At 36.9% G+C, this 27,265-nt stretch overlaps 1 protein-coding gene across 1 annotated transcript; it reads left to right on the forward strand.

Annotated features, from left to right (window-relative positions):
* Positions 1-310: 310 nt before the first annotated feature.
* RAE1 (ribonucleic acid export 1) lies at positions 311-27,265 on the forward strand. Its single transcript, XM_020981443.2, has 12 exons — positions 311-523; positions 9,643-9,739; positions 10,257-10,361; positions 12,704-12,796; positions 15,880-15,966; positions 20,039-20,125; positions 20,238-20,309; positions 20,687-20,794; positions 22,981-23,087; positions 23,181-23,256; positions 25,277-25,471; positions 25,878-27,265. Exons 2-12 carry the CDS (start codon positions 9,650-9,652, stop codon positions 25,962-25,964), a joined length of 1,107 nt encoding a protein of 368 aa, XP_020837102.1. The 5' UTR covers positions 311-523; positions 9,643-9,649; the 3' UTR covers positions 25,965-27,265.

The following is a 27,265-nucleotide window of genomic DNA, read 5'->3' on the forward strand; positions in this document are numbered from 1 at the left end:
AACCGTTAAGAACCCAGTTTCAGAGAGCGTTCTCCACTGAACTGAGGTTCGGTGACAGAGGCAGAACTTTCACTGCTGACTCTGTGGCCAGATCCCTATCCACCGAGACGCGCAGCAGCAACACATCTGACTAAATTCACATGAAACGGAACTTTGAATTCTATAAACTGTCTTTACTTGGGTTGTTCTTCCTTACGTTATTCCCTGCTTTTGACAACCATCAATACCAGGCACCACGATTTCCGTTTAGCCTCGGCGGGGCTTCTGCGCATGTGCTAAGCCAGCCTATCCCCCGGTCTCTCTCGTTTTCCCCCTTTTTCCGGGAATGAGGCGCTCGGCTTCCGACGCGCATGCGTGTTCAACGGTTCTTGGGGAGTCCAGTATTTTCGGAGGCCTCCAAGCCGGTGGAAAATCCTAAGGCTTTCTACTCTCCTCGGATTCCTGCCTTCGCTTCCTTCGCGTCAGGCGCGGAGTGAAATTCTCCTGGTTCTTCCTGTTGCCCGGGTGCGGCCCCAGCTCTCAGGTAGGCCCCACGCGGAGCCATCGAAGGGGACTTTCCGCAGCCCGGCCCCGGCGTGGGGGAGACGGCCCATGGCCCAGGGTCTCGCGGCCTAGGCGCGCCCCCCTCCCCGTCGCGCGCTGCTTTCCAGTCCTGCTGGGCCGGGCTCCCGCCCCCCGCTGTGCCCCGACCCTGCCCTCAGTTCCCCGGCTGTGCCGGGGCCCCTCTCCTGGACCTCCTAGCTCACGCCGCCGGAGTGCTTTGCAAATGCTTTCTTCGCTGCATCTCTGCAAGTGTGGCTGTCCCTGTTTTGCAGAGAGGGAAATCGGGGCCCCAAAGATGTTGAAGAGACTGGCCCTCAGTCATAACTGAGAAAGATCCGACCATGGATCTGGCCTTAAGTCCTATGTTCTTTCCTCTGAGCTTGTGAGGAGGATTAACAATAATAGTAATGTTACTACCACTAACTCATGTAGTGCCTACTATGTGCCAGACACGTTGCTAAGCACTTTACAAATTATTTCATTTAATCCTTACAACAACCCTGGGAGGTGGGTGTTACCATCTCCATCTTACAGATGAGGAACTTACAGGTGAGGCGAGCAGATGATTTGCCCAGGGTCACACAGCTAGTAAGTGTCTGAGGCCATGTTTGAACTCAGGTCTTCCTGACTTCAGGCCTGGTGCTCTTTCACCTGTGTCCGCATGTACCAGCCTTGGGAGAAGGGTTCATTCCTGTTCATCCCCAAACAGCATTCCAGGTAAGGGTAAGAGATTTTGGGGGAAATGATAAAGCCATAATCAGTAGGAGAAATAATTGGCAAGAGAAGTCGTCATTTCCCCCCAATCTCACATTTTACAGATGAAATTGAAGCCACAGAAGTGCAGTCATTTTTCTTAAAGGACCCACAAAGTAAGGAGAAGAGTTGCAATTCAAACTGGAGGGCTTCTGACCCCTAATCAGCTCCCTACACTGTATCAGAGCTGCCAGTTCTTAGGAAGAGTCTCTTCTTTACAAAGTCCTATGCTAGATACTGGAGACTGTACCAAGGTAGAAAATAACAACCATCACTCACATTTCTCAACTACTTTAAGGTTTGAAAAGGGCAGGTAGCATCTTTTTACAGAAAAGAGGCTCAAATAACTCTGCCGGGAGTACAGAGTTAATGTTCAGAGCAGGGATCAGAAGCCAGGTCTGATTCCATAACTAGGGAGTGTTCTTTGTATTGCACAGGCCCTCATCCCAAGGAGGCTCCATTCAAATAAAAGGGAAGCGCATGGACAGAAGCAGCTGGTGATACTATCAGCATCCTGTGCACTGCAGGACTCCCATCTGAATTCACATCTTTAGACTGCCTCTCACTAGTATATGAGCCTCCTAATTGGTGCCTGCCTCCCTCCAGGCTCTGCCCTTTTAAGTTTGTTAAAATAATCTTTCTAGTACATAGCTCTGGTCAATAGATGATATTTGCCTAGCACCCTAAGGCTTCCAAAGTTGTAATTTATCTCTCATATGCTCCTAACAACAATCCTGTGAGGTGGTTGCTACAATTTTATTAACCCCTTTTTTACAGAGATGAAACAAATGTTCAGAGAGGTAACTTGCCTGTCAAGTGTCAGGGTCTGAATTTGAGCCTATGTCTTCTTGACTTCAAGTCCTGCACTCTGCCTGTCACATTATGCACATGTTTGATATCATATACATTCCCCCTCTTAAAAGCTTTCAGTGGCACCTTTTTGCCATTTAGATAAAATAAAAACCCATCCTAGTCTTTAAAGCCTCCCACCTTCAGGCTCCTGCCTACCTATGTTGTGAGCCTTCTTTCCCATTATTTCCCTCTATGTCTTAGTTATTGTTCAGTCAGTTCAAGTTGTGTCTGACTCTTCATGACCCCATTGGGGACTTTCTTGGCAAAGAAACTGGAGTGGTTTGTCACTTCCTTCTCCAGCTTATTTTATAAATGAGGAAACTGAGGCAGACAGGGTTAAGTGACTTACCCAGGATCACACAGCTAAAAAGTGTCTGAGGTCAGATTTGAACTCAGAAAGATGAGTCTTCCTGATTCCAGGCCTAACACTCTATCAACTGCCTCACCTAGCTGCTCTCTTTTAACAGTAATAATAACTAACATTTGTAAAGCCCTTTAAAATTTGCGAAACACTCAGCATGTAATCTTATTTGATCCTTAGCCAATTTGCATTACTAGATGTAATCTAGAGCTTCTCTTAACCTCTCCCACATTTGTGCAAGCTATCTCTCATGCTTTCGTCATCTCTACCTGTTGAAATTCTTATGAATTTTTCTTTATGAAGCCTTGTCAGATCCCTTCCCCTTTCTTCTCTTCCTGCTTCAGCCGAAAGTAATCTCTCCCCCAAATTTTCCTAGAGAATTTCTTTGCCCCCTTACTTTCTTCTTCAAATACTTACTGTGTGACCTTGGGCAAGTCACTTGGCCTCTGTTTGCCTCAGTTTCCTCATCTGTAAAATGGGAATGATAATAGCACCTACCTCCGAGGGTTGTTGTGAGGATCAAATGGGATAATAATTGTAAAGTGCTTAGCACAGTGCCTGGCACATAGTAAGTACTATATAAATGTTAGCTATTATTATTATCTGTTATTCTTTATAGCATTCATATTGGTGTTCTTGTCCCCTGCATCCTAATGGAGTATGGGCAAACATTACTTGTATTAAAGGGGAAGTAAGTACCAAGGAGAGGTTCAGGCAAGTGCTATGAGAAGTTTAAGGAGAATGATAATTTTTCACTTTGTATGGGTGTTGTGGGCTACAGGATAGTTTCTTAGGTAAAGTGGCACTTGAGCTGGGCTTTGAAAGGAAGAGAGCTGGAGTCGGGTGAGGGTAGGAGGGTGGAGAAAGCGTAAAAGTGATCTAGCAATTGGGGATAGTATAAACAAACCTCAAGACAGAGGGCAGGGCAAGAAGAAGAGAGTAAAGGGGAGTTGTATGAGAGAAGGCTGAAATGATAGATTAGAGCCAAACTCTGGAAGCTTTCCCATCTATACTGCTCGACAAAGTACCTGCACCATTAGCATCATGGATCTATCAGGGTATTGGAGTAAGAGAAAATAGCAAAATTCTGTGTAATGAAAGATATACGGATATAAGTCAAGAGTCCCAGGTCTTCACTCTGTTCAATGTAAGACTTTGACCAAGTCCTTTACTTTTTAAAGCGATAATTTCCTGCCCTTTAAAATTGGTACTAGATAATCCTAAAGTCCTTACAACTATAATACTCCTATACTAAGTGTAGCTCACATAGCACTTTGTAAAGTACTTTTTCATACCAACTCTGTGAAATAAGTAAGGCAGGAATTATCCCTATCATACATAAGTGAAATCTGAGAATGAAAGAGATAAAGTGGCTTACTTGTAGTTGTAGGGCCAGTGTTTGATTTGAGAATGGATCCTAAATTTTCTGACTAAATCCATTGCACTTTTTATTATATAATACAATACTGCCTCTGGGCATTGGCAAGTCTTGATTAGTTCCTCTTGTGGGTCCAACCCTGTGCTAGGTGTTAGGAAAGGAAGACAGAGATTGGTATAATATATGATTTCCTGCCCTGAAAGAGCTTTCAGCCTCTTAGGAGAGATAAAACTTGTACATATGAAACAACTACTTAATATAAAATGTTGTTTAAATTGTGTGATACAGTCTACAGATGTTATTTCTGGACTCAGGTGGGGAAAATTTTTTGTCTTAATTATATAGAAAGAATAGATTTTTATAGTATCTTAAGGCCCTAAGGATTATTCCATTTAACCTTTTCTTGTTATTTTAAAAAATGATTTATTGTAATCTTAATATGCAACATGCAGACTATGGAAATGAACCTCAAATTAAACCATAAAATCCAAACTATTTACATTTCAGTTTTTCTTTTTGTGAGGCAGTTGGGGTTAAGTGACTTGCCCAGGGTCACACAGCTAGTAAGAGTCAAGTGTCTGAGGTCAGATTTGAACTCAGATCCTCCTGACTCCAGAGCTGGTGCTCTATCCATTGTGCCACCTTGCTGCCCCTACATTTTTATTTTTAAAAGAGAAAAGAAAAAAATTAACTTTAGCCAAGTAATAATAATTTATATTCTGTGTTTCCTTGAAGCTTGTCGTCTGTACTATGGAGTCTGAATGCAGATGGAATTTTTGCTCTCCTTTTCTTTTATTGTTTTGTTTCTTCTTTCTTGTGGTTCTTCCCATTAGTATGAATGTGTAAGTAGAGCCTATATCAGATTGCACCCCGTCTTGCGGAGGGGGGAGGAGGAGGGAGAGAAAATTTAAAACTCAAAATCTTATGAAAGTGAATGTTGAAAAATAAATTAATAAAAAAAAAAGAAAGTGAAAAAGAGGGAAAAAAGTTTGTCATCTATGCAATTACAAGGTTTAGTTATTTTCATGAAGTTGTAGTTCATGCGCATGGTTCTCTAATTCTAGTGTCTTTGAGTTAGTTTCAATACTTCTTTATTTCTCTTTCCATTTTTTACAGTACAGTACTATTTTATTGCATTGCTATATATACAGCACAATTTATTCAACCATTTCCCAATTGTTAAACATCTTATTTGTAGTATGAATGTGTGTGTTTTGTTTATTTTTTGCTATGTTTACAAGCCGTGTAGCTTCTTAGATAAAGAGCTGACCTCAGAAGACTTCAGTTCTTGATACATAATGACTGTGTGATTCTGATCGGGCAAGTCACTTAATCTCTCAGTGGCCTAGGTTCTAAGGCTATTAGTTTCAGAAAAGATACTAATCTGTTTTGTAAGATGGAGTTTCCTCACCTGGAATTTCTCTGTGCTAGTGAAATCACATGTCCAGTTCCTATCAGTCAATAAAACGAGAAGTATTGATTAATCAGCTATTATGTACCAGGACACTGTTAGGCTCTAAAGATAAAAATACAAAGAACACAACTCCACTAACAAAGGTAGTGGACAAAGCAACTGAATACAAATACAAAATGCTTTAACTGCGTGGTAGTTTGAATGGGGGGGACACTGGCATTTTGGAAGGTCAGAAAAGCTTCATGTAGAAGGTGGTTCTGGAGCTGCATCTTGAAGGAAGAGAAGACTTCTATGAGTCAGTGATAAGGATGTACATTCGAGGCATGGGAGATGGCTAGTGAAAAGGCACAGAGACAGGACTTTTGGCCTGTGAGGAATAGAGAATGCCAATTTGGTTGGATCCAACAGTGGGAAGGAGTATAATATATAAAGAGGCTAGAGAGGGGTAGATTGGGACCAGCTTGTGAAGGAGTTCTAAAGCTAAAGGAATAGTTGATATTTGATTCTAGAGTCAATAGGGAAACACTGAAGTTCATTGAATAGTGGAATGACATGTTCGATCTGTGTTTAAGGAGAATTACTTTGGTAGTAACATGAAGGATGGAATACTGAAGGGAGGCTTGAGACAGGGAGACCAATTAGGAAGCTGTTGTAATCTAGTGGAGAAGCAATAAGGGCCTGAACCAGGTTGATGATTGTGTGAGTAGAGACAAGGGATTAGATTCTAGAAATATTATTATGGAGGTAGAAACAGCAAGATTTGGCAGCTGATTGGCTATGTGAAGTGAGGGGTAAGTGAGAAATTGAGGATAATGCCAAGTTAGGAACCTGAAGTCTGGAAGAATTTCAATAGAAATAAGAAAGTTTGAGAGAAGGATGGGTTTCCAGGGAAATATGAGTTCTGTTTTGAACAAGCTGAATTATTTGATATGTCTGAGGCATATGATTTAAAATGTCAAGTGGACAATTAAGAACGTGAGCTTGAAGCTATCCTTATCTTACGAATATTTTTGAACAAATAAATGCCTTTTTAATATAGTCCTAGTAATAGGACTGTTGCAGTTCCCTCCTTTTGTAGATGAGCAAACCATGCTCTAGTGAATGGTATAGAGCTGTGACCTAGAATTTGTAATTCCCTATCCATTGCCCTCTATGTGAAATTTGGCTCTGATACCTGAACTTTTCTCATCTTTGTTGCTTTTAAGGATAAGACCATGAAGAATATTCAAGGCATATCTTTTACCCTCTGAAGGCAAAGGTTTCTTACTGTTAACCATCAAATATTTTGCTTGTGGATGTTTCTAATCAGTTTCATCTTTCAGGAAGATATGAAGCCAAGAAATAAAACCCTTCTTTTAATCTCTTATATATATTCAGTCCTTTTTTGGTGACATTCTCTTTTTGATTACAGTAATTAGCATGTTATTCAGTTGTTGGTCTTCCTTTAGAGACTGCAGTAGAGGGAGCCCATTGTAGTAAGTTGGGGGAGATTGAGAGCATCAGCTTAGTGTTATAAGTGAATAACCAGATTTGTGCTCACAAAATTTCTTTTAGAAATACAAAAGGGGAAAATTCAGTATCAAATAATGTAAATTCCCCACCCTACCACAACTCAAATCATTGCTAATTCAGAATTCTTGGTAGACAAACAAAACAAAGTGCTTTTTAAAAGTTTAGCTGTAAGATCTGAAATGTTACCTAGATTAGTGGCTTACCTTATTCAGTTCAGTGCTGGAAGATGGTAAACACATGCATTAATTGCAGACTGGTGCAGGCATTTCTTAAAATTAAATTATTTTTTTCCGTGAGCAAAAATATTTCTTTTCTTCCTCACCCACCCATCCCCCACCACTACTGGAAAAAGAAAACAAAACCCTTGTAACAAATGTGCATAATCAAGCAAAACAAACTCCTGTGTTGGCCATGTCCAAAAAATATATATGCCACAGTCTGTACTCAGAATCCATCACCTCTCTATCAAGAGGAGTGTAGCATGGTTCATTATGGGTTCTCTGGAATTATGGTTGGTCATTGTGTTGATAAGATTTCTTAAAGTTGTTTGTCTTCACAGTGTTATTCAAATTGCTCTCCTGGTTCTGCACACTACTCTGCTTTAGATCATAATGGTTTTGCAGTTTTCTCTGAAACCATCTCCTTTATTATTTCTTATAGCACAATAATATGACATTATATTCATATGCTATTCTCCTATTGATGGACAACAATTCTTTGCTGCCACAAAAAGAAATACTATAAAATTTTGGTACCTATGGATCTTTCCCCCCTTTCTTTGATGTCTTTGAGCTATACGAGGTATACATGCGGGGTATGACTGGGTCAGAAAGTGTGCATAGTTTAATGACTTTTTGAACATGTTTCCAGATTACTTTCCACAATGGCTTGGACCAGTTTACAGCTCCACCGGTGGTGCTTTGCGTGTCTTCCTGCATGTCCTCCAACATTCTGTCATTTTTTTTTTGGTCAGTTTTGCCAGTTTTACGGGTGTGAGGTAGAACTCCAGATTTGCTTTAATTTGCATTGCTCTGATTATTAGAGATTTCGAGATTTTTTCCATATGGCATTCATAGATTGGATTTCCTCCTTAGAAAATTGCCTATTCCTATCAACCATTTATCAACTAGGGTCTGGCTCTTATCTTTATAATATTGGATCAATTCCTTATCTTAGAAATGAGATCCTTATCAGAGAAATTTGCTGCAAAAATTTTTCCAGCTTATCTGCTGTACTTCTAATTTTAGCTTGTATTGGCTTTCTACAAGACATTTCAAGTTTATGCAATCAAAAATGTGCATTTTTATCTGCTATGATAATTCACTTGTTTGGTCATGAATTCATCCCATATCCATAGATCTGAAACATAATTTCTTTCTTGTTCCTCTAATTTATGATGTCACCTTTTAAAACTAAGTCATGTATCCATATAAATCTTATTTTGGAAAACAGTGCAAGATAGATGTTGGTCTCTACCCGGTTTTTGCCAAACTGTTTTCCAGTTTTCTCAACAGTTCTTGTCAGATAATGAGTTTTTACCCTGTTGTAATCAATGAATTTATGTTGTGTATTTAATCTGTTTTACTGATCAGCCTTTCTGTTTCTTAGTCATATTGTCTAGATGATAAATGCTTTGTACTATAGTTTGAAATCTGGTGTTGTAGAGCCTCTTCCTTCCCGCCTGTTTTCATTATTGCCCTTGAGATTCTTGACCACCTCCAGATTATTCTTTTCCCTAACAATATAAAGTAATGCACAGTAAAGTATGATACTGAATAAGTAAAATTAATTTTAGGTAGTATTGTCATTTTTATTATGTTGACTTGGTCTATCCAGCCATTAATAATGAACAATTAGTATTTATCCAAGTGCAGGCATTTTGGAGAACCACATGGCAATATTTATTAAGAGTCATACAACTAATCAATCCAGATTCTATTTCAAGGATGCTATCTTAAAATTATCATCAAAAAGAAAGGCCTATTTCTATAAAATATTAAAAATTGTTCTTTAATAGCAAAAAAATAATAAAAAAAACATTACGTGTTTCCAGCAGTTTGAGAATTACTGAATAAATTAGAGTATTTTAATGTAGTAGAGAATCACAGTATTTTTTTTTACTATTTTATTATATTCATTTAAAATGAAACACGAGCAAGTATGGAAATATAGATATTAAGTGATTCGGAATGAAATCATCACTGCCTGAACTGTATCTATACTATATGTGTATATTTTTCTTTACTTTTCTTTCATTTTTTTTCCTGGTCTCTACCAAAGAAGACAAACATCGCTAAAGGTAGTAGAATTTCGGACATTCCTAGAAGGGGACATAAACAAACAAAAAATGCTTATTTATCATGTGTTAACTCTTTTGTGTTTGCCTTGTTAAAGGCTAGGGAGTTTGAGTAAGATTTTGCTTCTTGTTTTATGTGTTTGTTTTAATTGACAGTTAATTGTTATTTTAAATTATAAATTTAAAAACTTTAAAACAAATAGATCAGTTAAATTGAACAATTCTTTAGGCTACTTTCATAAAGAGAATCCTGCTATTATCTGAGGGAGACTGCTATTCCCGTCTTTGTTCAGTATAAGTGCTATTCAGGCCCAGAGCACAGTTCTCAAAACAGGAAGATGAATAAGACAGGGTTTCTGCCCTTCTCCAGTAGGTGGTTATAGCACAGATGCAAATGACTATAATACTGAATAGATCATGATGAAATACATTAGATATAAAGTACTACACAATTTCACTACTTGCATTTGCCTCCCAAAGATATGTAATACTAAGAAAAAGGCTGTCATGAATACTTTCCATTATTTTTTTAGGACCAAAATGAGCTTGTTTGGAACAACCTCGGGTTTTGGAACCAGTGGGACGAGCATGTTTGGTAGCACAGCAACAGATAATCACAATCCTATGAAGGTAATGAACGTGACCTTTTCCTATAACTGGCATCCACATTGAAGAAAGTAGGAATTTGAGTTATGAGAGAGGCTATGCTCTAATTTCACCATCATGATGTGTTTGTTAATACTGAAGCAAGAGAAGATTGTCATATCTCTTATAGCAGAAATGAATTTAGCACTTATGTAGTATTTTGGCCAGAGGATCTCTTCAGTTTAGGGACAGAAAGGGAAGAGCTCAATTAAACTGACAAAATTAATAAGTATTTGTGAAGCACCTTCTGTGTGCAAGGCATTGTACAAGGTGCTTAAGTTACATAGACAAACTGAACAGTTCCTGACCTCAGGAGCTTATATCCTTTTGGATTAGACAACATATACGCATGAGTTTATGCAAAATAACTTGCAGAGTTAAGTACAAGATAATTTTGGAGGGGAGAGATACACTAGAAGTTGGGAGACCAGGAAAGGCATCATATTACATTTTTGGTACTTAAGGTTAGCTTTAACATAATATTTACAAATTCTCTTTACAGGATATTGAAGTTACATCTTCTCCTGATGACAGTATTGGATGTCTTTCTTTTAGCCCGCCTACATTGCCAGGGAACTTTCTTATTGCAGGATCCTGGGCCAATGATGTAAGTGGTATATGAGTGAAAGCTATATAAATGAGTTATTTTTCATATGGATCATTATAATTGACTGTGAGTTTTTATTTTGGCATTATTTGGCATATTAGCTATGGCATTTATGCCCTGGCTAATAAAACAGTATTTTATGAGCAAAGAGAGAAATCTTTATGTAGAGTCTTTGACTAATTTTGAACCTCTAAACCTGTAACATACTAGGATGTTACCTGTTCTAGTTCTGTTTATTAGCAGGATAAAGTAAATCATGTGCAACCTCATAAATACAGCCTTTAAAACATTTTGATATTGATGAATATTATCTATATAGTATATTGATTCACCTTCTTAAATCAGGTGTGCGGTTTATGTTCCATTATTTGAATTTGAAGTTGTCAGATATAGTACACAGAGGCCTAAACACCCTATTTTGTACTACTTTAAATGAATAGTCTCCAACCATCTGTTGTGAAATGTTTTCAATTCCAAATACACCAGTAACATGATAAGCACATTTGGTGTACATAATGAGGGTACAAAAATTCTGAGAGGAAGGGTGAAATTTTCCACTGTGAACCAGATTCCCCTTATACCCTTGGATAAATGATGCATTGCTGCATCTTCTAGAAATTGAAGTATCTCAGAGTATAGTAGAAGGAAACAAAACATTCATGCACTTAAAGATCAGAGAAATACTGAAGAATTAGTCTTCTCTATAAACCGTATATATATATATAAAAAAATAAGTCCAGGTATAATTAAATTATATACTGTTAATTCTTAAATGCTGCAGTGGATCCATGATCTTCTTGTTGTAGGTACTTTGATGCCTCACACAGTACAAATTGCAACCCACCCATGCCTTCTGATTGTATATGATTCTTTTCTTTGTCCTCCCATAAATCTCCCACCAAAGAGCTAGCCAACTGCCAGAGCACCTTAACTTAGGGCTTTTAACATTCTGTGGACACCAGCCGTCATCCTTGCTGTATGAGCACCTGCCTCCTTTTTTCAGTAAAAATATTTCGTGAATGAGATCTTGCACACTGCTGCCCGTGTCAGTCATCATTGATAATACGCAATACCTACTTACTCTTAACCATGTGAATTGCCATTGCCTTTTAGCTTACTTAAAATTAATTTTGATTCTTCAGAGGTTCTGTTGTTTAATGACTTGCAGCTATATTAGCGTCACTGAATGACTATCAACCTGGAAATGTCATAAGCACTGTGCAATTTCCCAAATGCAGTCCAGCCTGCTCTCTTACTGAACTCTAGGCCTAGCTAATTGTCCACTTGCAATTCCTGTCCCAGCTATGTACACTAATGGATTAACTCATTAGGTTGCCCATCCAACTAAATATCATAGTCTAGACAGTAGGCATTCTTTATCATTTTGGCTTTTCCTGTGTGGATTGTTAGGCCTATCTCTTTTGAGTGATAATGGATCTCATTGAGGAGACTCTGTAGTATTCTGGAACTTGATGCAGTCAGCACTGTCATCTACAAATAGCATCTGGAAGACTTACCTTCTATTTGGATTCTGTATAGAACATCTTCTCTGACCTTTTGGTGAGCAAGCATGCATATGACTGTGTTCTGCCATGTTTGCTATTGATTATCAAAAGATCATTAAATAAATATATCTCTCTCTAGTTGCCCCAAAGAATAATATATTCATTAGAGACACCTTGTAGAATGGAGAGTCTTTGGGAGTATGTTCTGCTTTATATAGTCAAATTTTTTTTATAATCAGTAATAAAAAACAAAACAATATTGTATCCTCTCCACCTTCCAGTCAATTGTGTGACTATGAAGATGTGGTTTACTTTAGAAAAGCATGCCAGTTCTTTTGTATTTTTATCAAGGTTACCATGAATACATATGTAATGTGGGTCATTTAAAAAATTAATGAAAACTTTTGTTTTTTACCTTTTCCAAATATATCCCTCCTTTCTCTTCCACCCAGAGAACCATCCCCTATAACAAAGGATAAAAAAGAAATTTTAAAGAGCAATGGAGAAAAACTAATGTATCAGCTTAAGCTAGCAGCATATGTAGTGTTCTATATACATAGTCTCATCTCTGCGAAGAAGGGAGGGAGGTACATTTGTAGTTTCTTCTTTGGGACCAAGCTTAAATGTGTAGATCATTCCCATAATGATTTTTATAGAGATGAGAAAGTAGGTTTAGGGTCCATAATTATTGACGTCCTTTTCATCATTTTTGTAAGAGGAGTAATTGTTCCCTCCTTTTGGTGGGAGAGGTGGGGTAATATTATCCTATTCATTATCAGATTTAGTTGAATATAATGTGTATTGCTCTAGTAATATTAATTATTCTTATTAATACAGGTTCGATGTTGGGAAGTTCAGGATAATGGACAAACTATTCCAAAAGCCCAGCAGATGCACACAGGGCCTGTACTTGATGTCTGTTGGAGTGATGTATGTATCTATCAGTTTCTACAGTTTTCTTAACGGTTGAAGTATATTGTTATCCACAACCATTAATGACTTGAAATGGGTAAACATCAAGAGACTCTTTCCTTCCTTCTTCGTTACAAGTCCCTGTTTCTCAGTATAAGTTTAGTGTTTTCTCAAGTTTGACAGTATGTTATTTGATCTAGGATGCAAAGAACTTTTCCTACATCATACATATCTCATAAAGTGAAAGATGCTTTGTGTAAAAAAAAATGTTAAATAGTGTACCACTTTTTTTACCTAAAGATACTTGGGTAGATTTTTTTCTTTTAAAATTTACACTGCTCAGAACACATTTTTCTACTAACATAGCAATTGTTAAAAATGCCATTATTTGATGTTTATTTTATGAAATCTATTTTTAATTTCTGGGTATGTTTTAGTAGAATACACATTAAAATGTCAGTGAGTTTTTAAAGGTGAGTCCAGTTGCTGAGAAGAAATCATCATAATTTACTAAACCATACCTTCATGTTCATATTTAGTTTATGTAAGAATAAAAATGCCACTTTTATACTTTAAAATGTATAAATATTATTCATGTGGGCTAGGATTTAAAAAATCTAGATGATAGTCCAAAACAGAGCACTAATCAATAATATGGCCTTTTACAAGTCACTGTTTTCATGTCTCAGTTTCTTTATATGTAAAGTGGGAAATAAGCAGAATAACCTACTCTGTTGTTGTAAAATTGTTGTAAGAACAAATAATAGAAATGAAAACACTCTGAAAAGAAAACAGATAAAAGTAGAAATTTAATTTATTGTTCTTTTATGTAAACAGTTACCTTTATTCCATTTTTAAGTACACATTCTATATGAACATTTTTTTATTTAAGTGTTGAGAGAGATACAAAGAAAATTAAGACATGGTCTTTGCCCTGTGGAGGCAGGAATATACAAAATTATACAATGACTTGTGCAGAATATAACTTTTTCAGGGGGCTTGATCTGTAATTTCATTGATATAGGGTAATACCGATGAGGAAAATCCCTTTAGTAATGCACATCAGCAACTACTCTGCAATGTTACAGTTTAAGAAAGTTGTATGGGACACTGAGAGGTTAAGGGACTTGCCCAGAACTACAAATTTCCTATGTTTTAGAAATAGGACTCAGTCTACTTCTTCTTAAATCCCAGACCAGCTCTTACACTGCCTCTCAAGCACAATGTAATACAATAGTGCAATAAAGTACAAGATGCTACCTAAAGTCAGTGCAAGGAAAGAACATTGCTGATTGAAAATTAGAGGAGGCTTCTTAATTAGATGTGATATGAGCTTAATCTTAAGAAATGAGTAGAATTTTAAAAGGTAAAGGATTCCTCCAGACCTAAGGGTAGTAGACCTGTGCAAGGGACAGAAAGTACTTCAGTTTGGCTATAGTATGACTAATACATGTTAGTATGGAAATAGTGTGAGAATTGTTGGAATAAATAAAAATAGAATCTGAAATGACATATTGAGCAATATAATCTTATAAATCACAGAATTCAATGCAATAAATTTCATTTATTTCAGATACTACTAATTTAAATTCTGTGGTGTTTTGGATCTAGTACACTACATATGAGCATTATATAAATGACCAAGTTCCCTAGCACCTATATTTGCCCATTAAGTCTCGATAGTGTCCCCTATGAGATAGTTGAAATCATAGGATCATAAATGTAGAGCTAGAAGACACCTAAGAGGCCTGCTAGTCAGACACCCCCCCCCCCATTTTACTAGTGAGTTTGGCAAGAGCCTTTGCTCTCCTAAATCATCGTATTGCCTCCCATTTGTCAGCCGGATAGTGGGGGCTAACAGAGGAAGGAGTATGAAGCATGTCTCTGTCATGTTGCTGGGATGACATAGCTCTTGTGGCTTAGACCAAATTTAGGGAACATTGTAGGCATTTCTGTCCCTTTTAGTGATATTTAGGATGAAGAGCATAGTGATTGACACTAGTTAGTTGATCTGCAGTGATAGCAGTAAAGGCAGTGAGCATCTATCACCATCCTGGGATAAAACTGAATTGCTTGTGCTCTGCAGTGGTATGTTCTTTACTCTTTTTCTCCCCCTCCCTCACTGCCTTTCCAAATGGTTCTCACTCATTCTCTTGCTCAGTCCCATGAATTTGATCCCCCAAGGAACAGAAGGCTCTCTTTCACTTTGAAAAGATAGACCTAAAGGAATAGCTTTGTAGAGCTGACCATCTCTTTCTCTGTGATATTGACCACAAAATTAATGGTGTCTGCAGTTAGAGCTAAGCAACCAGAAATAATAATGCTCAGAGAACACTTTGAAAGATTATACTTTTCCTGTGGTATCTCTAAGGACATATATAGAATTAACCTTATAAAGTTCTAAAGTTTGAAGGGAAGATACTGTTAAGTTTTGTAGATGGAGAATTACAGGGACAGGACAGAAAAAGGGAGGGATGGTGGTAAATTTCTGTTGGAATCAGTGACATAAGTAGTAGTCAGTACTTCTAATATAGTACTCTGTTTACTAAGTCATATTTCTTTATGTATCACTGAGCCAATTTACAAAAGTTTTAATACAATTTGTCTTTAGTGCCGAAAATGGTATACCAAAACTAAATTTATTATTTACACATACTTTATAATTCAAGTAAGACTTTATTCCATTTTAGTGAGATTTTTCTACATGTGCTGGGAAATACAAAGCTAGAGTTGTAGAAGGCAAGATAAAAATAGATAATTAAATCAAATGGAACATTACATAACAGAGTGCTAATTTTGGATTCAGAAGACCTAGGTTTGAATCCTGGCTCTGCTACCTTACTATTTGTGTGACTTTAAACAAGTCTCTTAAATTCTAGATAGGCCTCAATTTCCTCATCTTTAAAATGAGAGAGTTTATTAAATGATCTTTAAGTCCCTTCCAGTTCTAAATCTTTGTTTCTGTGATTCCACAGTCATATAATTTTCAGTACTTCGATTCCAAAATACTTAATTTATTTTGAAGAAAAGTTAATTGTTAATTTAGTTGAATTGGTTTTGTTATAACAAGAATAATCAATTCCTTGCCTTTTCTTTCTTAGGATGGGAGTAAAGTATTTACAGCATCTTGTGATAAAACTGCCAAAATGTGGGACCTCAACAGTAACCAAGCTATACAGATTGCACAGGTAATATAACTTAATATTATTAATACAATAATATTATTAATTAATAACATTAATTAATTAATAAACTTAACCTTTGCTAAGAGTAAAAGGGGTAAAACATCCTTAAGTAGTTTTATTTCTTTGTAATAAAAGCTCTTTAAAGGTGATGGATTCAGAACGCAGACTGAGGCTTTTTTAGGAGCATTGTGGGGAATGGACAAGACATGGCCAGTGCAGGAATTTGTTTTGCTTGATTATGTGTATGTAGCAGGTTTTGTTTTTCTTGCTTTTGGGGGAGGGAGAGAGGCCTTAAGAGATGGGGGAGGAGGGAGGGAGAGAATACAGACCTGAAAATAAAATTCAAATAAAAATTTAAAGTTGTCTCAAGTGGAGTATTGTTCTGTAGTATTCATTTTCATTGTGATGCTATTTGGCTTATTATACTGTTATTTAAGAATACAGTGGGTACCAGTTACAGTGACAGAATGTTCCTTGCTGTATTTATCATAGACTGGTATACTTCAGGCCTGTCCTCTGTGTGCAGTGATGTGTACACAATAACAGAATTGTACCCTAGGTGGCTTGACTTTATAAGGAAATTTTAATTGTATGTAAGGTGTTGCTTTTCAGCTATTCTAGTTGTGTAGTCTAGAGGAAGTGTTTTTGTCTCATACCCTCATTATCTTAGTAAATATATAAAATTGTTGTTATACCCTCTTCTTTTTTTTTTCATTGAAAACACTACTAAACGAGCTAACTTCCAGTATTCAGATGCAGTTCTAGAAACACTTGGAGGTATCTGTGATTTTATTGGCAGTGCTTCTTCTGTCTGTGCAGACTATAAATCTGTCCATACTTTGGGAGGCAGAATAATACATGAATGATGGGTTTGGAGTATATAGCTTCAGATCCTGGCTCAGCTTATGGTAGCTGTGTGACTTTGGACAAGTCACGTATCCTCTCTGGGTCCAAGTTTCCTTCTCTGTAAAATCAGAGAGTTAGATTAGATTGAGTTCTAAGGCCTTTCTCATCCTTTTGTAAATCCTCTGTAGAGACTATAACCAGGATAATGGTGGCCTTCCTATGGTTCTTTTCATTTCTCATGGGAAACCAATGCAGGGTGTTTAACTGTTGACCCTCCCTCTCACTACATGACCAGTCCACCTCCTTTTCAGGTCATGTATATCTTTTCTACTTTGTCCACTTCTTGTGTGTGTTTCCATAGATGTAGATATCTGTATTGATATGTTTACACACACACACACACACACACACACACACACACAAATATTATAAGTGATAGTATGAAAATGCTGAATTTGATGTCACAGTCAGTCAACAATCATTTATTAAGCCCATTGTCAAACACTGTTCTTAGCCCTAATAATACAAAGAAAAAGTGAAAACTGCCCTATAACCCTCAAGGTCCTTACATTCTAATAGGAGAAGCAACATATACATAAGTGGGTTTATACAAGATACATAGTGAGTAAATACAGGGTAGGAGGAAGCAGCTGAGGGGACTAGGAAAGGCCTTTTGGTGAAGGTGGCATTTGAGCTGAGTCTTGAAGGAAGTTAAGAATTGTGAGGTGGAGGTGAGGAGAATAAGAAGGACAAGAATAAAGGACAGCTGTTGTGAGGAGCCTGGTGTGGAGAAGTGCAAATAGTCTAGTGTCATTGGACCAAAGAGTATGTTGGAAAGAGTAATGTGTAAGAAGACAAGAAAGAGAGAAAGAGGCCTCGTTGTAAAGAGCTTTAAATACTAAACTGGTTTTAAGTATTGTTACATTTACATGCCAAGTGAATGCCAAGTATTTCATTCTAGAGGTGGTAGGGAGCTATTTTAATTTTTTTGACTAAGAGGGATAGCATGGTCAGACCTGCACTTTAGGAAACCTGCTTTGTCAACTCTATGGAAAATGGATTGGAGTGGGAAGAGATCTGAGGTGGGAAAACAATTGAGGCTATTCAAAGTATTTTTAAAATTATTGCTTTTTGTCACATGTAACATTTTTTCAGACTATAGTATAAAGGAAAATGGATTTTTGCCCACAGTGACCTAGCTTTCTTGCTTCCCTGCTTGTTAACACAATTAGGTTCATAACTACAGTATTAGAAATATCAGTGCAGAGGCTTGGGTTCTTCCCTGCTTTTATATGTTGCCTGCAGGAGTTTCATAGGAGTAGAAATTAGCTTTTTGTCATGGTATGCCCACCACCTAGCACAATTCCTTCCATGTAATAGGTCCTTAATAAATGTTTGAGTTAAACAAAATTGAGGAAGACATGTGCATTTCTTAGGATTATTGGCAGGAAGTGCTATTTCTTGCTCCATCAGCTCAACCGTCCTGCTTTCTCATGTTAATAACAGCATGAGCAAAGGCACCAAGGCAGAAGAGGCCTGAATGAGAATGTGGAAGTTCTAGTTTGACTGGACCACAGAGCTCATGAAGGGGAGTAGTATGGCATAATGCCAGAAAAGTAGATTGGAACCTCATTTTGAGAGGCCTTGATTCAGGATCTTGAGTTGATATTTCATTTTGCAAGCTGGAGCTAGTGAAGGTTTTTGAGTAGCAGAATAGTGGAATAATAGCAGAGTATTAGGAATATTCCTTGCATGTCTAATTCAAGGATTCATTAAATAGAAGATAGACTTAAGGCTGTAGTTAGGGCCAGAATTAATGAAGGCCTGCACTGGGGAGATTTCAGTTGATTATGGAAAGGAGGACACACTTGAGAGAGTTGTTGCAGAGAGAGAATCAATAGGACTTGACAATTGTTTGAATATTAAGAATAGACTGAATGAATGAATGAATTGAAGTATTAAGCACTTAACTAAGTTCAGAGCACTGTGCTAAGTGCTAGGGATACAAAGAAAAAAGTAAAAGAGCTCACATTTTTTGGTGGAGACAACACACGTGAAAAGTTTCAGCTGCCAGTCAGATGGAAAGGTCCCATGGTCCTTTGGGTACAGCAGCAAAGCAGATGGTCTCTTCTTTAATGTCATTCCACTAATGAAATGATACCCTTTTCTGATATTGACAGTACGAAGGACTGTAGTGATAGGAACTTTCTTTTCTAGGTCTTCACCAAATGTAGATTTATCTCCTTCAGGAGTTGTTACCAGGTTGCATCTCCATAGGGGTAGCTTCTCAAGATGATGATTACAGGCACTTAAGAGTGGCAGTATTGCTCTTCCAAAAGCTGTTGGGCTCAGAATTCTCAGCTATCTCCTTCAGGGTCTGAAGGGAGGTGGTGAGGGTGTAGTTTGACATGCCTCCTCTGTACCCCTCAGGGTGCCCTCCTGCTTCATTCAGCTAGGCTAGAAGGTTTGCCTTGTGAGTAGTAGTTGGTAGCTGGTGGGGATGGCTGGCCTCCTCCCCAGATTATGACAGTGAGGACTGGCCTGGATAGAAAGGCAAGAATCAAAAATGACTCACAGGGTATGGACCAGAGTGACTGGGAAAGCCATCAACAGAAATAGAATTTGAAGGTGGGTAGGAAGGAAGATTGATGTTGAGCTTGGGGTTGTGTTGAAACAGCCAAGTGAAGATGCCCAACGGATAGTCAAAGCTATGGTATTAGAGCTCTGGGGAAAAGTCAGGTGTAGGTATATAGTCTTAGGAGATCGTGATTATCAGAATAATCAGACTATCAGGATAGATGAGATCACTAAGAGAGAGACTATAGAGAGATGAGAAAAGAGCCAGTGATAGAACCTTGAGATCACCATTGGGGCAGCATATTATAGTATAAAGTACATTGAATTTGAAGGAGAGGCTTGGTATTTACCATCCATCTCTCTAGGCCTCAGCTTCCTTGTCTGTAGAATGAGTGCATTGAACAAGCTAAGCTGGTCCTCCTTCCAGCTGAAAATCCTTTGTGTATTTTCATGAAGATTATCATGGGGCAATGGGGTAGGGGAGGGGGTTGCAGAAACCTGAATGTGTGAGCTTCATTGTTCTTTATATTAACATTAACCTGAATGTTCAGTTGAAAAAGTTTTTCACTGAATCTTGAAGATATTTAGTATTCACCACCAACCTTGTCTTTTCTAATCGATTTTTTTCTTTTGTTTGTTTGTTTATGAAAAGCATGATGCTCCTGTGAAAACTGTGCATTGGATCAAAGCACCAAACTATAGTTGTGTGATGACAGGAAGCTGGGATAAGACTTTAAAGGTATAACACACTGACGAGATAATGTCCTTGAAGTTTAAAAGATACGGCAAGATTTATATGATTTGGCCATGAGCTCTGATTAACCAAAGGCTCACTGTTTCATTTTATCTAGTTTTGGGACACACGGTCACCAAGTCCTATGATGACATTGCAACTGCCTGAAAGATGTTACTGTGCTGATGTGGTGAGCCATTTCATGCTAGACTTCTAATTTCTTTACCTAAATAGTATCTAGACCATAACATTTAATAATAAATTTGAAGGCTATATTATAATGAAGTAGAGACCCTGTGAATGGTCATCAATTTTAGGCGTAAGAATGTCTCCCAAGTGTTTACCTTTCAGGTTATAGTAGAATGTGTTAATAGTATGGAATGATTAAATTCTCACTTAAAATAATAATAAAGTCCATATTTATAATTTTATGACTGAATAGCATTACTTCTAACAGTTGGCTATAGGAAGCATATTCTTTCATTTTAAAGGAAATGGCTTTTAAGAGAATGGTTCGATCTTAATATTGAGTATGCATTTTCATCTTTTCTTCATTTCTGGCTTTAGGTCTACCCCATGGCAGCTGTAGCTACTGCTGAGAGAGGACTGATAGTTTATCAGTTAGAAAATCAGCCTTCTGAATTCAGGAGAATAGAATCTCCTCTTAAACATCAGGTAAGCAGCAACACATCACATCAGTGAATACTTACGGTCTTACCTTATGAAAGGTGCTGTGCTTGTAAATAATACACTACAGAAAGTCTTCCTCTAGGGAGGGTCAAGGAAGTTTTATCTAAACTGGTATTAAGTTATGTACATTACATTAAATTCTGAGCGTATTGCAGTTATATAAATCAGTATTAGAAAGAAAAACATTAAATTTTTAGGTAACGAAAATCTTATTGTTTGAATTAGGGGGTAATATTGAATATTGAGGCAATTAAATACAGTGATTTAGATCTTCATGTAGTCATTTCTCCTTTTTTTTTCAAATTTTATAATTCATATTTGGAGAAAAGTAATCCCCTGTGGCATGGATGCAGTCCTGGGTTCTACTAGAAAAGCATAAAGTCTGACAGATTCTGTCCCTGGTCCCTGTCCCTATGTCTTTTGTATGAAGACATTTTTTGCCTAAGTTTGGACATGTTCACATGTAAACAATCTCCTTTAGGGTTGAAGTATGTGTCGGTGGAAGGAGTACCCAGAACAATGAAATCATGGATCCTTAAAATATTGAAGAAGTATTTGTTTCCCAAAATGTCTTAAGTCTTTTTGGACCATAGTCTCCTCTTAAGCAATTTATGGTATGATAGTATACTACAATAGAAAATAAAAGAAAAATTAAAATAGTCTATATAGTTGGATTTATGAAATAGCATAGGTCAGTATAAAAGTTTGCCTCTCTGGGATTCAATTTCTCATCCCTACAATGAGGAAGTTGAACTGGATGATCTCTTTCTAGCTCTAAATCCTAAAATACTCATTCAAAGGGGGTGACTTACTACTTTATTAGATACCCAGTAGTATAGAAATATATAGTTGTCTCCTTGGAGTAAGACCTCAGTTTGAACATTTTTCTGGGCCTCATTTAATTCAGCTGTCAAGATACTGATGCTCCTCTATCAACATGGGGTTGTTATGAAAAAAGCATCTTACCTAGACTCTCAAGGGAACTAATGAGAAAAAGTATAAATGAAGGGGGCATAGCATTATCAAGCCATATTATATGCAAAGCCATCGAAACTGTTTGATGTAGTGAAAACAGATTGGATAAGAAACAGAAGCAATCAAAAATGACATCCCCATGTTTGATAAAGCCAAGAACCTAAATTGCTCAGGGTAAGGGCTTTTTGATAAGAACTGCTGAGAAAATTAGAAAATAACTTGGCAGAAATTAGGTTTCTGTTTGCTATAATAAACTCAGAATGACAAAGTGATTGAAATATATCCATAAAAAATTAAAATGAGATCAGATGCCTTCTATAGTGATAGCAAGGAAAAGACTGTCTAAATAAGAGGTAAAGGAGATGATAAAAGAAAATAAAAATTTTTTAAATTTGCATAAATAATTAGAATTAGAAAAGAAGGAAATATTTACATCAAATATCAATGAGAAAAGTTTGATGTCCACAGTTTTTAGGAAAAGATACAAATATATAACACCAGTTAAATTAGCCAATAAATAAAGTGGCCAAAGGACATAAATTCATTAAAAACAATAAAAAACCCATTACATGTTAACATAAATAATGTGGTTTTCTGAAAAATAAAAAAGGACTCATATACACCAATATATACCCAGCACTTTTTTGTAGTGGTAGCAGTGAACTGGAAATAAAGTAGATGTCCTCCTATCGGGGAATGGATGAACAGGCTTACATGAATGTAATGTGATAGTGCTGTGCTTTCAGAATAGCTGAGTACAGAGGAGATGGAGAAGACTTAAGATGAGCTGAAACAGAGTAAAGTAAACAGACCAATATACACAGTAATTACAGCGATGTAAATGGAAAAAACAAAGCAATCAAAACTGAAATTAGAACGGCCAAGGTTGGTCCCAAGGAAGAGATGCTAAGGCCTCTCCCTCCTTTCTTTGCATAAGTGAAGGTCTGTGAGTATGAAACACTGATTATTTGGTTTTGCTGAACTTTTTTTTTCTTTTAAAAATCCTTTGTTATAAGAGATGGCTTTTTAAGAAAAAGTAGAGATGTATGTTTGGAAATGTAAATTATGTAGAAACAAAATATATCAGTAAAAATTTAAATGCATATTCCAGAGAACATACAAATTTTGTTAGCTTCCACGTTATGATTTAAAATGGAGTTAAATAATTGACCTTGTGTGATTCTTTGTATTGTTAGCATCGCTGTGTTGCCATTTTTAAAGACAAACAGAATAAGCCTACTGGTTTTGCTCTGGGAAGTATTGAAGGAAGAGTTGCTATTCATTATATTAATCCACCAAATCCGTAAGTATCACTGCATCAATTTCAGCAATTTTTTTTTGTTTGAAGCTTTTAAAAAAAAGTTTTTTAAAAAGTTAAAATAACATTCTCTTTCAGTGCAAAAGATAACTTCACCTTTAAATGTCATCGTTCTAATGGAACTAATACTTCAGCTCCTCAGGATATCTATGCTGTAAGTATTTAGAGAAAGTGACTATAATTTATTTTTTATTTTTTTATTTTTAGACAGTTGGGGTTAAGTGACTTGTCCAGGGTTACACAGCTAGTAAGTGTCAAGTGTTTGGTTTGAGGCTGGATTTGAACTCAGGTCCGCCTGACTCCAGGGCTGGTACTCTATCCACTGTGCCACCTAGCTGCCCCTATAATTTTTTAAAGTACAGCTAAAAACTATAGCTTCTGTACACACATCCCCACATACAAGATAAGATGAAAATCACTGTGTAATTGAAGAACACTACAACTGCTGGATTTCTTCTGTGTCTGAAATGAATAAAGACCCTGCAGTCATCACCCTTTCCCTATTCTCTCTTTATGTACTTGCTCTTTCCCTGCTACTTACAAACATGCTTAGATATCTCCCATTCTTAAAAATGAATTGAATAAAAACATTCACTTGACAGTATCATCTCATTCAAGTTCTCTTTCACAGCCAAGGCTATGGCCTCCATTTTTCTACTTACTCCTCACCCTTTGCAATGTGACTTCTGACCTCAGTATTCACCTGAAACTACTCTCTCCAAAGATACAAGTGATCTCTTAATTGACAAATCTGATGGTCTTTTCTCAGTTTCTGTTCTTGACATCCCTGCAGCATTTGCCACTGTCTTTTCCTGAATATCCTCTCTAGGTTTTCATGATACTGTTCTCTTGAGATTCTCCTCTACCTGATCACTGTCAGTCTACTTTATATAAATACTTTACGAAAGTACTTATAAAAGTCTACTTTATAGAAGTATAGAGTTATGTACAGAGTCATCATCCATGTCATGTCCCCTCCTCTGTGCCTTGCAATCTCTTCTCTTCTCTTGCTAGATGACCTCATCACAACTCTTGGGTTTAATTAGTCTTTCTGTGTAAATGATTCCAAGATCTTAGCTCCATCTCCTCATCACCAGCTGTCTGTTGGACATTTAGAACTAGATGTCTTTTAGACATCTCAAGCTCAACGTGTCCAAAGTAGTTATCCCCACTCCACTCTTACCTTTGTTAACTTTTCCATTTTTGTTGATATTTACTTTTTTCAAAATTTGTATTCCTGGTCCCCAGCATAGGACCAGGCACTTAGTAAATGTTTTTTAATTAAGAGTACCATCATTTTTCCATTCACCCAAGTTTGCAGCTTTGGACTGATTCTCTACTCTTTCTTCTTTCTTCCTCTCCACACCCAGTCTGTTCCTAATTCTTGTTGATTCTAGCTTCACAATATCTCTTGCCTCTGTACTCCCATGGTCACCATCCAAAGTCAGGCCGCCATGTAGCTAGACCAATAAAATAGCCTCCTGATTGGTCTTCTCACTTCCAGTTTCTTTCTTCTCCAGGTAATTTTCTCCACATTTGCCACATTGATATTCCTAAAGCACAAATTTTAATCATGCTGCTCACTACTTAAGAAGCATCATTTCCCTGTTGCCTCCAGGATACAACACCAGCTCCACTGTTAGTAATTTTAAAAAGCCCTTCAGAATCTGGCTCTAGCTGGCTTCTAGCTCCAGGCTTATTGCACATTACTTCTCCCTCACATACTCTGGCCTACCTCCTGTTCCTTAGACACAGCATTCCTTCTCCTATGGCTTTGCTCAGACATCTCCTATGCCTGCAATGCATTCCCTCCTTATACTTCATCTCAGTTTTCTTCCAAAGCTCAGATCAAGCACCTCCTCCTTAAGGAGGTTTTTCTGATCCCCTTATCTGCTAGAGCCTCCCCCATCCCTGAAATTACCTTGTGTTTATTTTGTACATGTTTTTATTTACTTCCTTGACAGCAGGTATGATTTCATTTTTGTCTTTCATTCCCAGAGTGGCTAACACTAGAATGATAATGGCCTTCTAATAGGTACTTTTAAATACTTATTTTAAAATTTTCTCTTGTCTTTCCAATTTAAACCTAAGGGTTTGTCCCACATATATTGAAAATGCCTCTGCTCGCTATTATTCTACCTTCTCTTTCTTATAATATATACAATTCTTTGCAGGTGAATGGGATAGCATTTCATCCTGTTCATGGAACCCTTGCAACTGTAGGATCTGATGGTAGATTCAGCTTTTGGGACAAAGACGCAAGGACAAAACTAAAAACCTCGGAACAATTAGATCAGCCAATTTCAGCTTGTTGTTTCAATCACAATGGAAACATATTTGCATATGCCTCTAGCTATGACTGGTCAAAGGTAAGGATTCATATTCCAACTTTAACTAAAAAAATTAGGTTTTTCAGTATATACATTTTTAAAAACTCAGTTTATAAATTCTGGCATAAATTATATATTATTACTTGGATAAATAAAATCAATTACTGTTTGACCTTATTCCATAACATGAAGAAAATTTAAGGTGGAATTTGAAGTGTTTTGAAGATTTTCTAACTCTGAAGAGACTGAGTCAGGCCTTTGTCTTAATTAACTGTATTAGACCTTCATCTAGAAAAGAAAACAGCAAGGAGCTGTGCCTGTAGGTGAACATGTAACATTCTGGGGCTATTTTCAATTCTTATTAAATTAAACTGTTGCTTGTTTAAGAATTGAATTCTCAAAATGTAATTTTTTCTAATATAACTGATATTTCCTCCCTTTTTAGGGACATGAATTTTATAATCCCCAAAAGAAAAATTACATTTTTCTACGTAATGCTGCAGAAGAGTTAAAGCCCAGAAATAAGAAGTAACAAGTACAAAACCCTGTGTTGACCTGGATTGTTCTTCCTCGCCCCAGTATGGTTTTGATCGCTAAAATGTGGTGGATTCTCAACAACTATTGCGTTGTTTGGATCCACTTGAAAAAACCATTTGAATCATGCTACCTGCAAGAATGCCAGATGTCCACAGAGTGACTTGCCTGTTTCTACTCCACTATAATACTGCCTGACAAACTGCTCTGTAAATGTAAGAGGATTGAAAGTACTGTACAGCTTAGATTTGTATGGGCATTTGCATAGATATTTTACAATCTTCAAGGTGTGTGAGTTATGGGAGATTGGGACACAAATCTATAAAGACTGTATCATATTTTGTAATAAACTATTTTCAGAATTGCCTAAAAGTTGTTTTTCCTCTGAACTTCTCAAGTATTTATCTTCTATAATGTACTATTGGATTTGTTTAATTTGTAATTTTGGAAATGTCCTATCTGGAAAAACAAAACTCTTGGCTCATAGTGGAGAAGAATCCTATGATGTAATTGTTCATAAAATAGAGATGAAGTAGAGATTCTATGGACTGCTAGCAGGCAATTTGAATTCAATTATTTTACTTCCCTTTTTTTCCCTCTCCACATTCACAGTGCTTAATCAATTCTGCTGTGCAAATTGTCTTAAACAGGCAATGTTTTGTGCCAAACTATGTTTAGTTTTGTGGGTGAACCTTCCAAAGCTACAGTGAGTAATGTAATGTATGGCCTTCAAGTTATAACCAGGTCCCTTGCCTGTGAAGTGCTCTTAATTCTTTACTGCTAATATCTTTACAGTTTTGCATTGTATTTTCACTTCATGTAGTTACAAATCCCTTGTAATTGTTAGAAATGGAACAAGCCTAAAATTTAGATCTAATATTGTGTACCTAATGAACAGCAAATCCTTGAAATTCCTTATCATTTGGGGCTAGTGTATGACCTAAAGGCCTGCTAACTGTAAAAGCCTGTTACCTTTATATTGTGAGATGTGTTTGCCTATGCACAGCTGAACATTTCAAGTAAAATTCTTCTTATAATTCACTAACTCAGTTTAGTTTGAAAATTGTTTTCCAAAAATGAAACCGGTAGATAAAGGGAAAAAAAAACTGTTATAAAAACTGTTTCATTATGAATTATCCCTGTGCTTGAGAATTCTAAAGTTTAAAAACGATCTGTTAAATAAAACATTCCATGGAAAAGGCTGTTTTATGGAAATACTTAGTACTAGTCTCAGTTAATGTTCATTGTCATTTGGTGTAAATAAATTGTCTTTGGCTTCAGTTCAGCCATACCATTTTA

The sequence above is a fragment of the Phascolarctos cinereus genome, unplaced genomic scaffold (genome assembly GCF_003287225.1).
Source record: "Phascolarctos cinereus isolate Bilbo 61053 unplaced genomic scaffold, phaCin_HiC Scaffold_2;HRSCAF=192, whole genome shotgun sequence".
Taxonomy (NCBI): Eukaryota; Metazoa; Chordata; class Mammalia; order Diprotodontia; family Phascolarctidae; genus Phascolarctos; species Phascolarctos cinereus.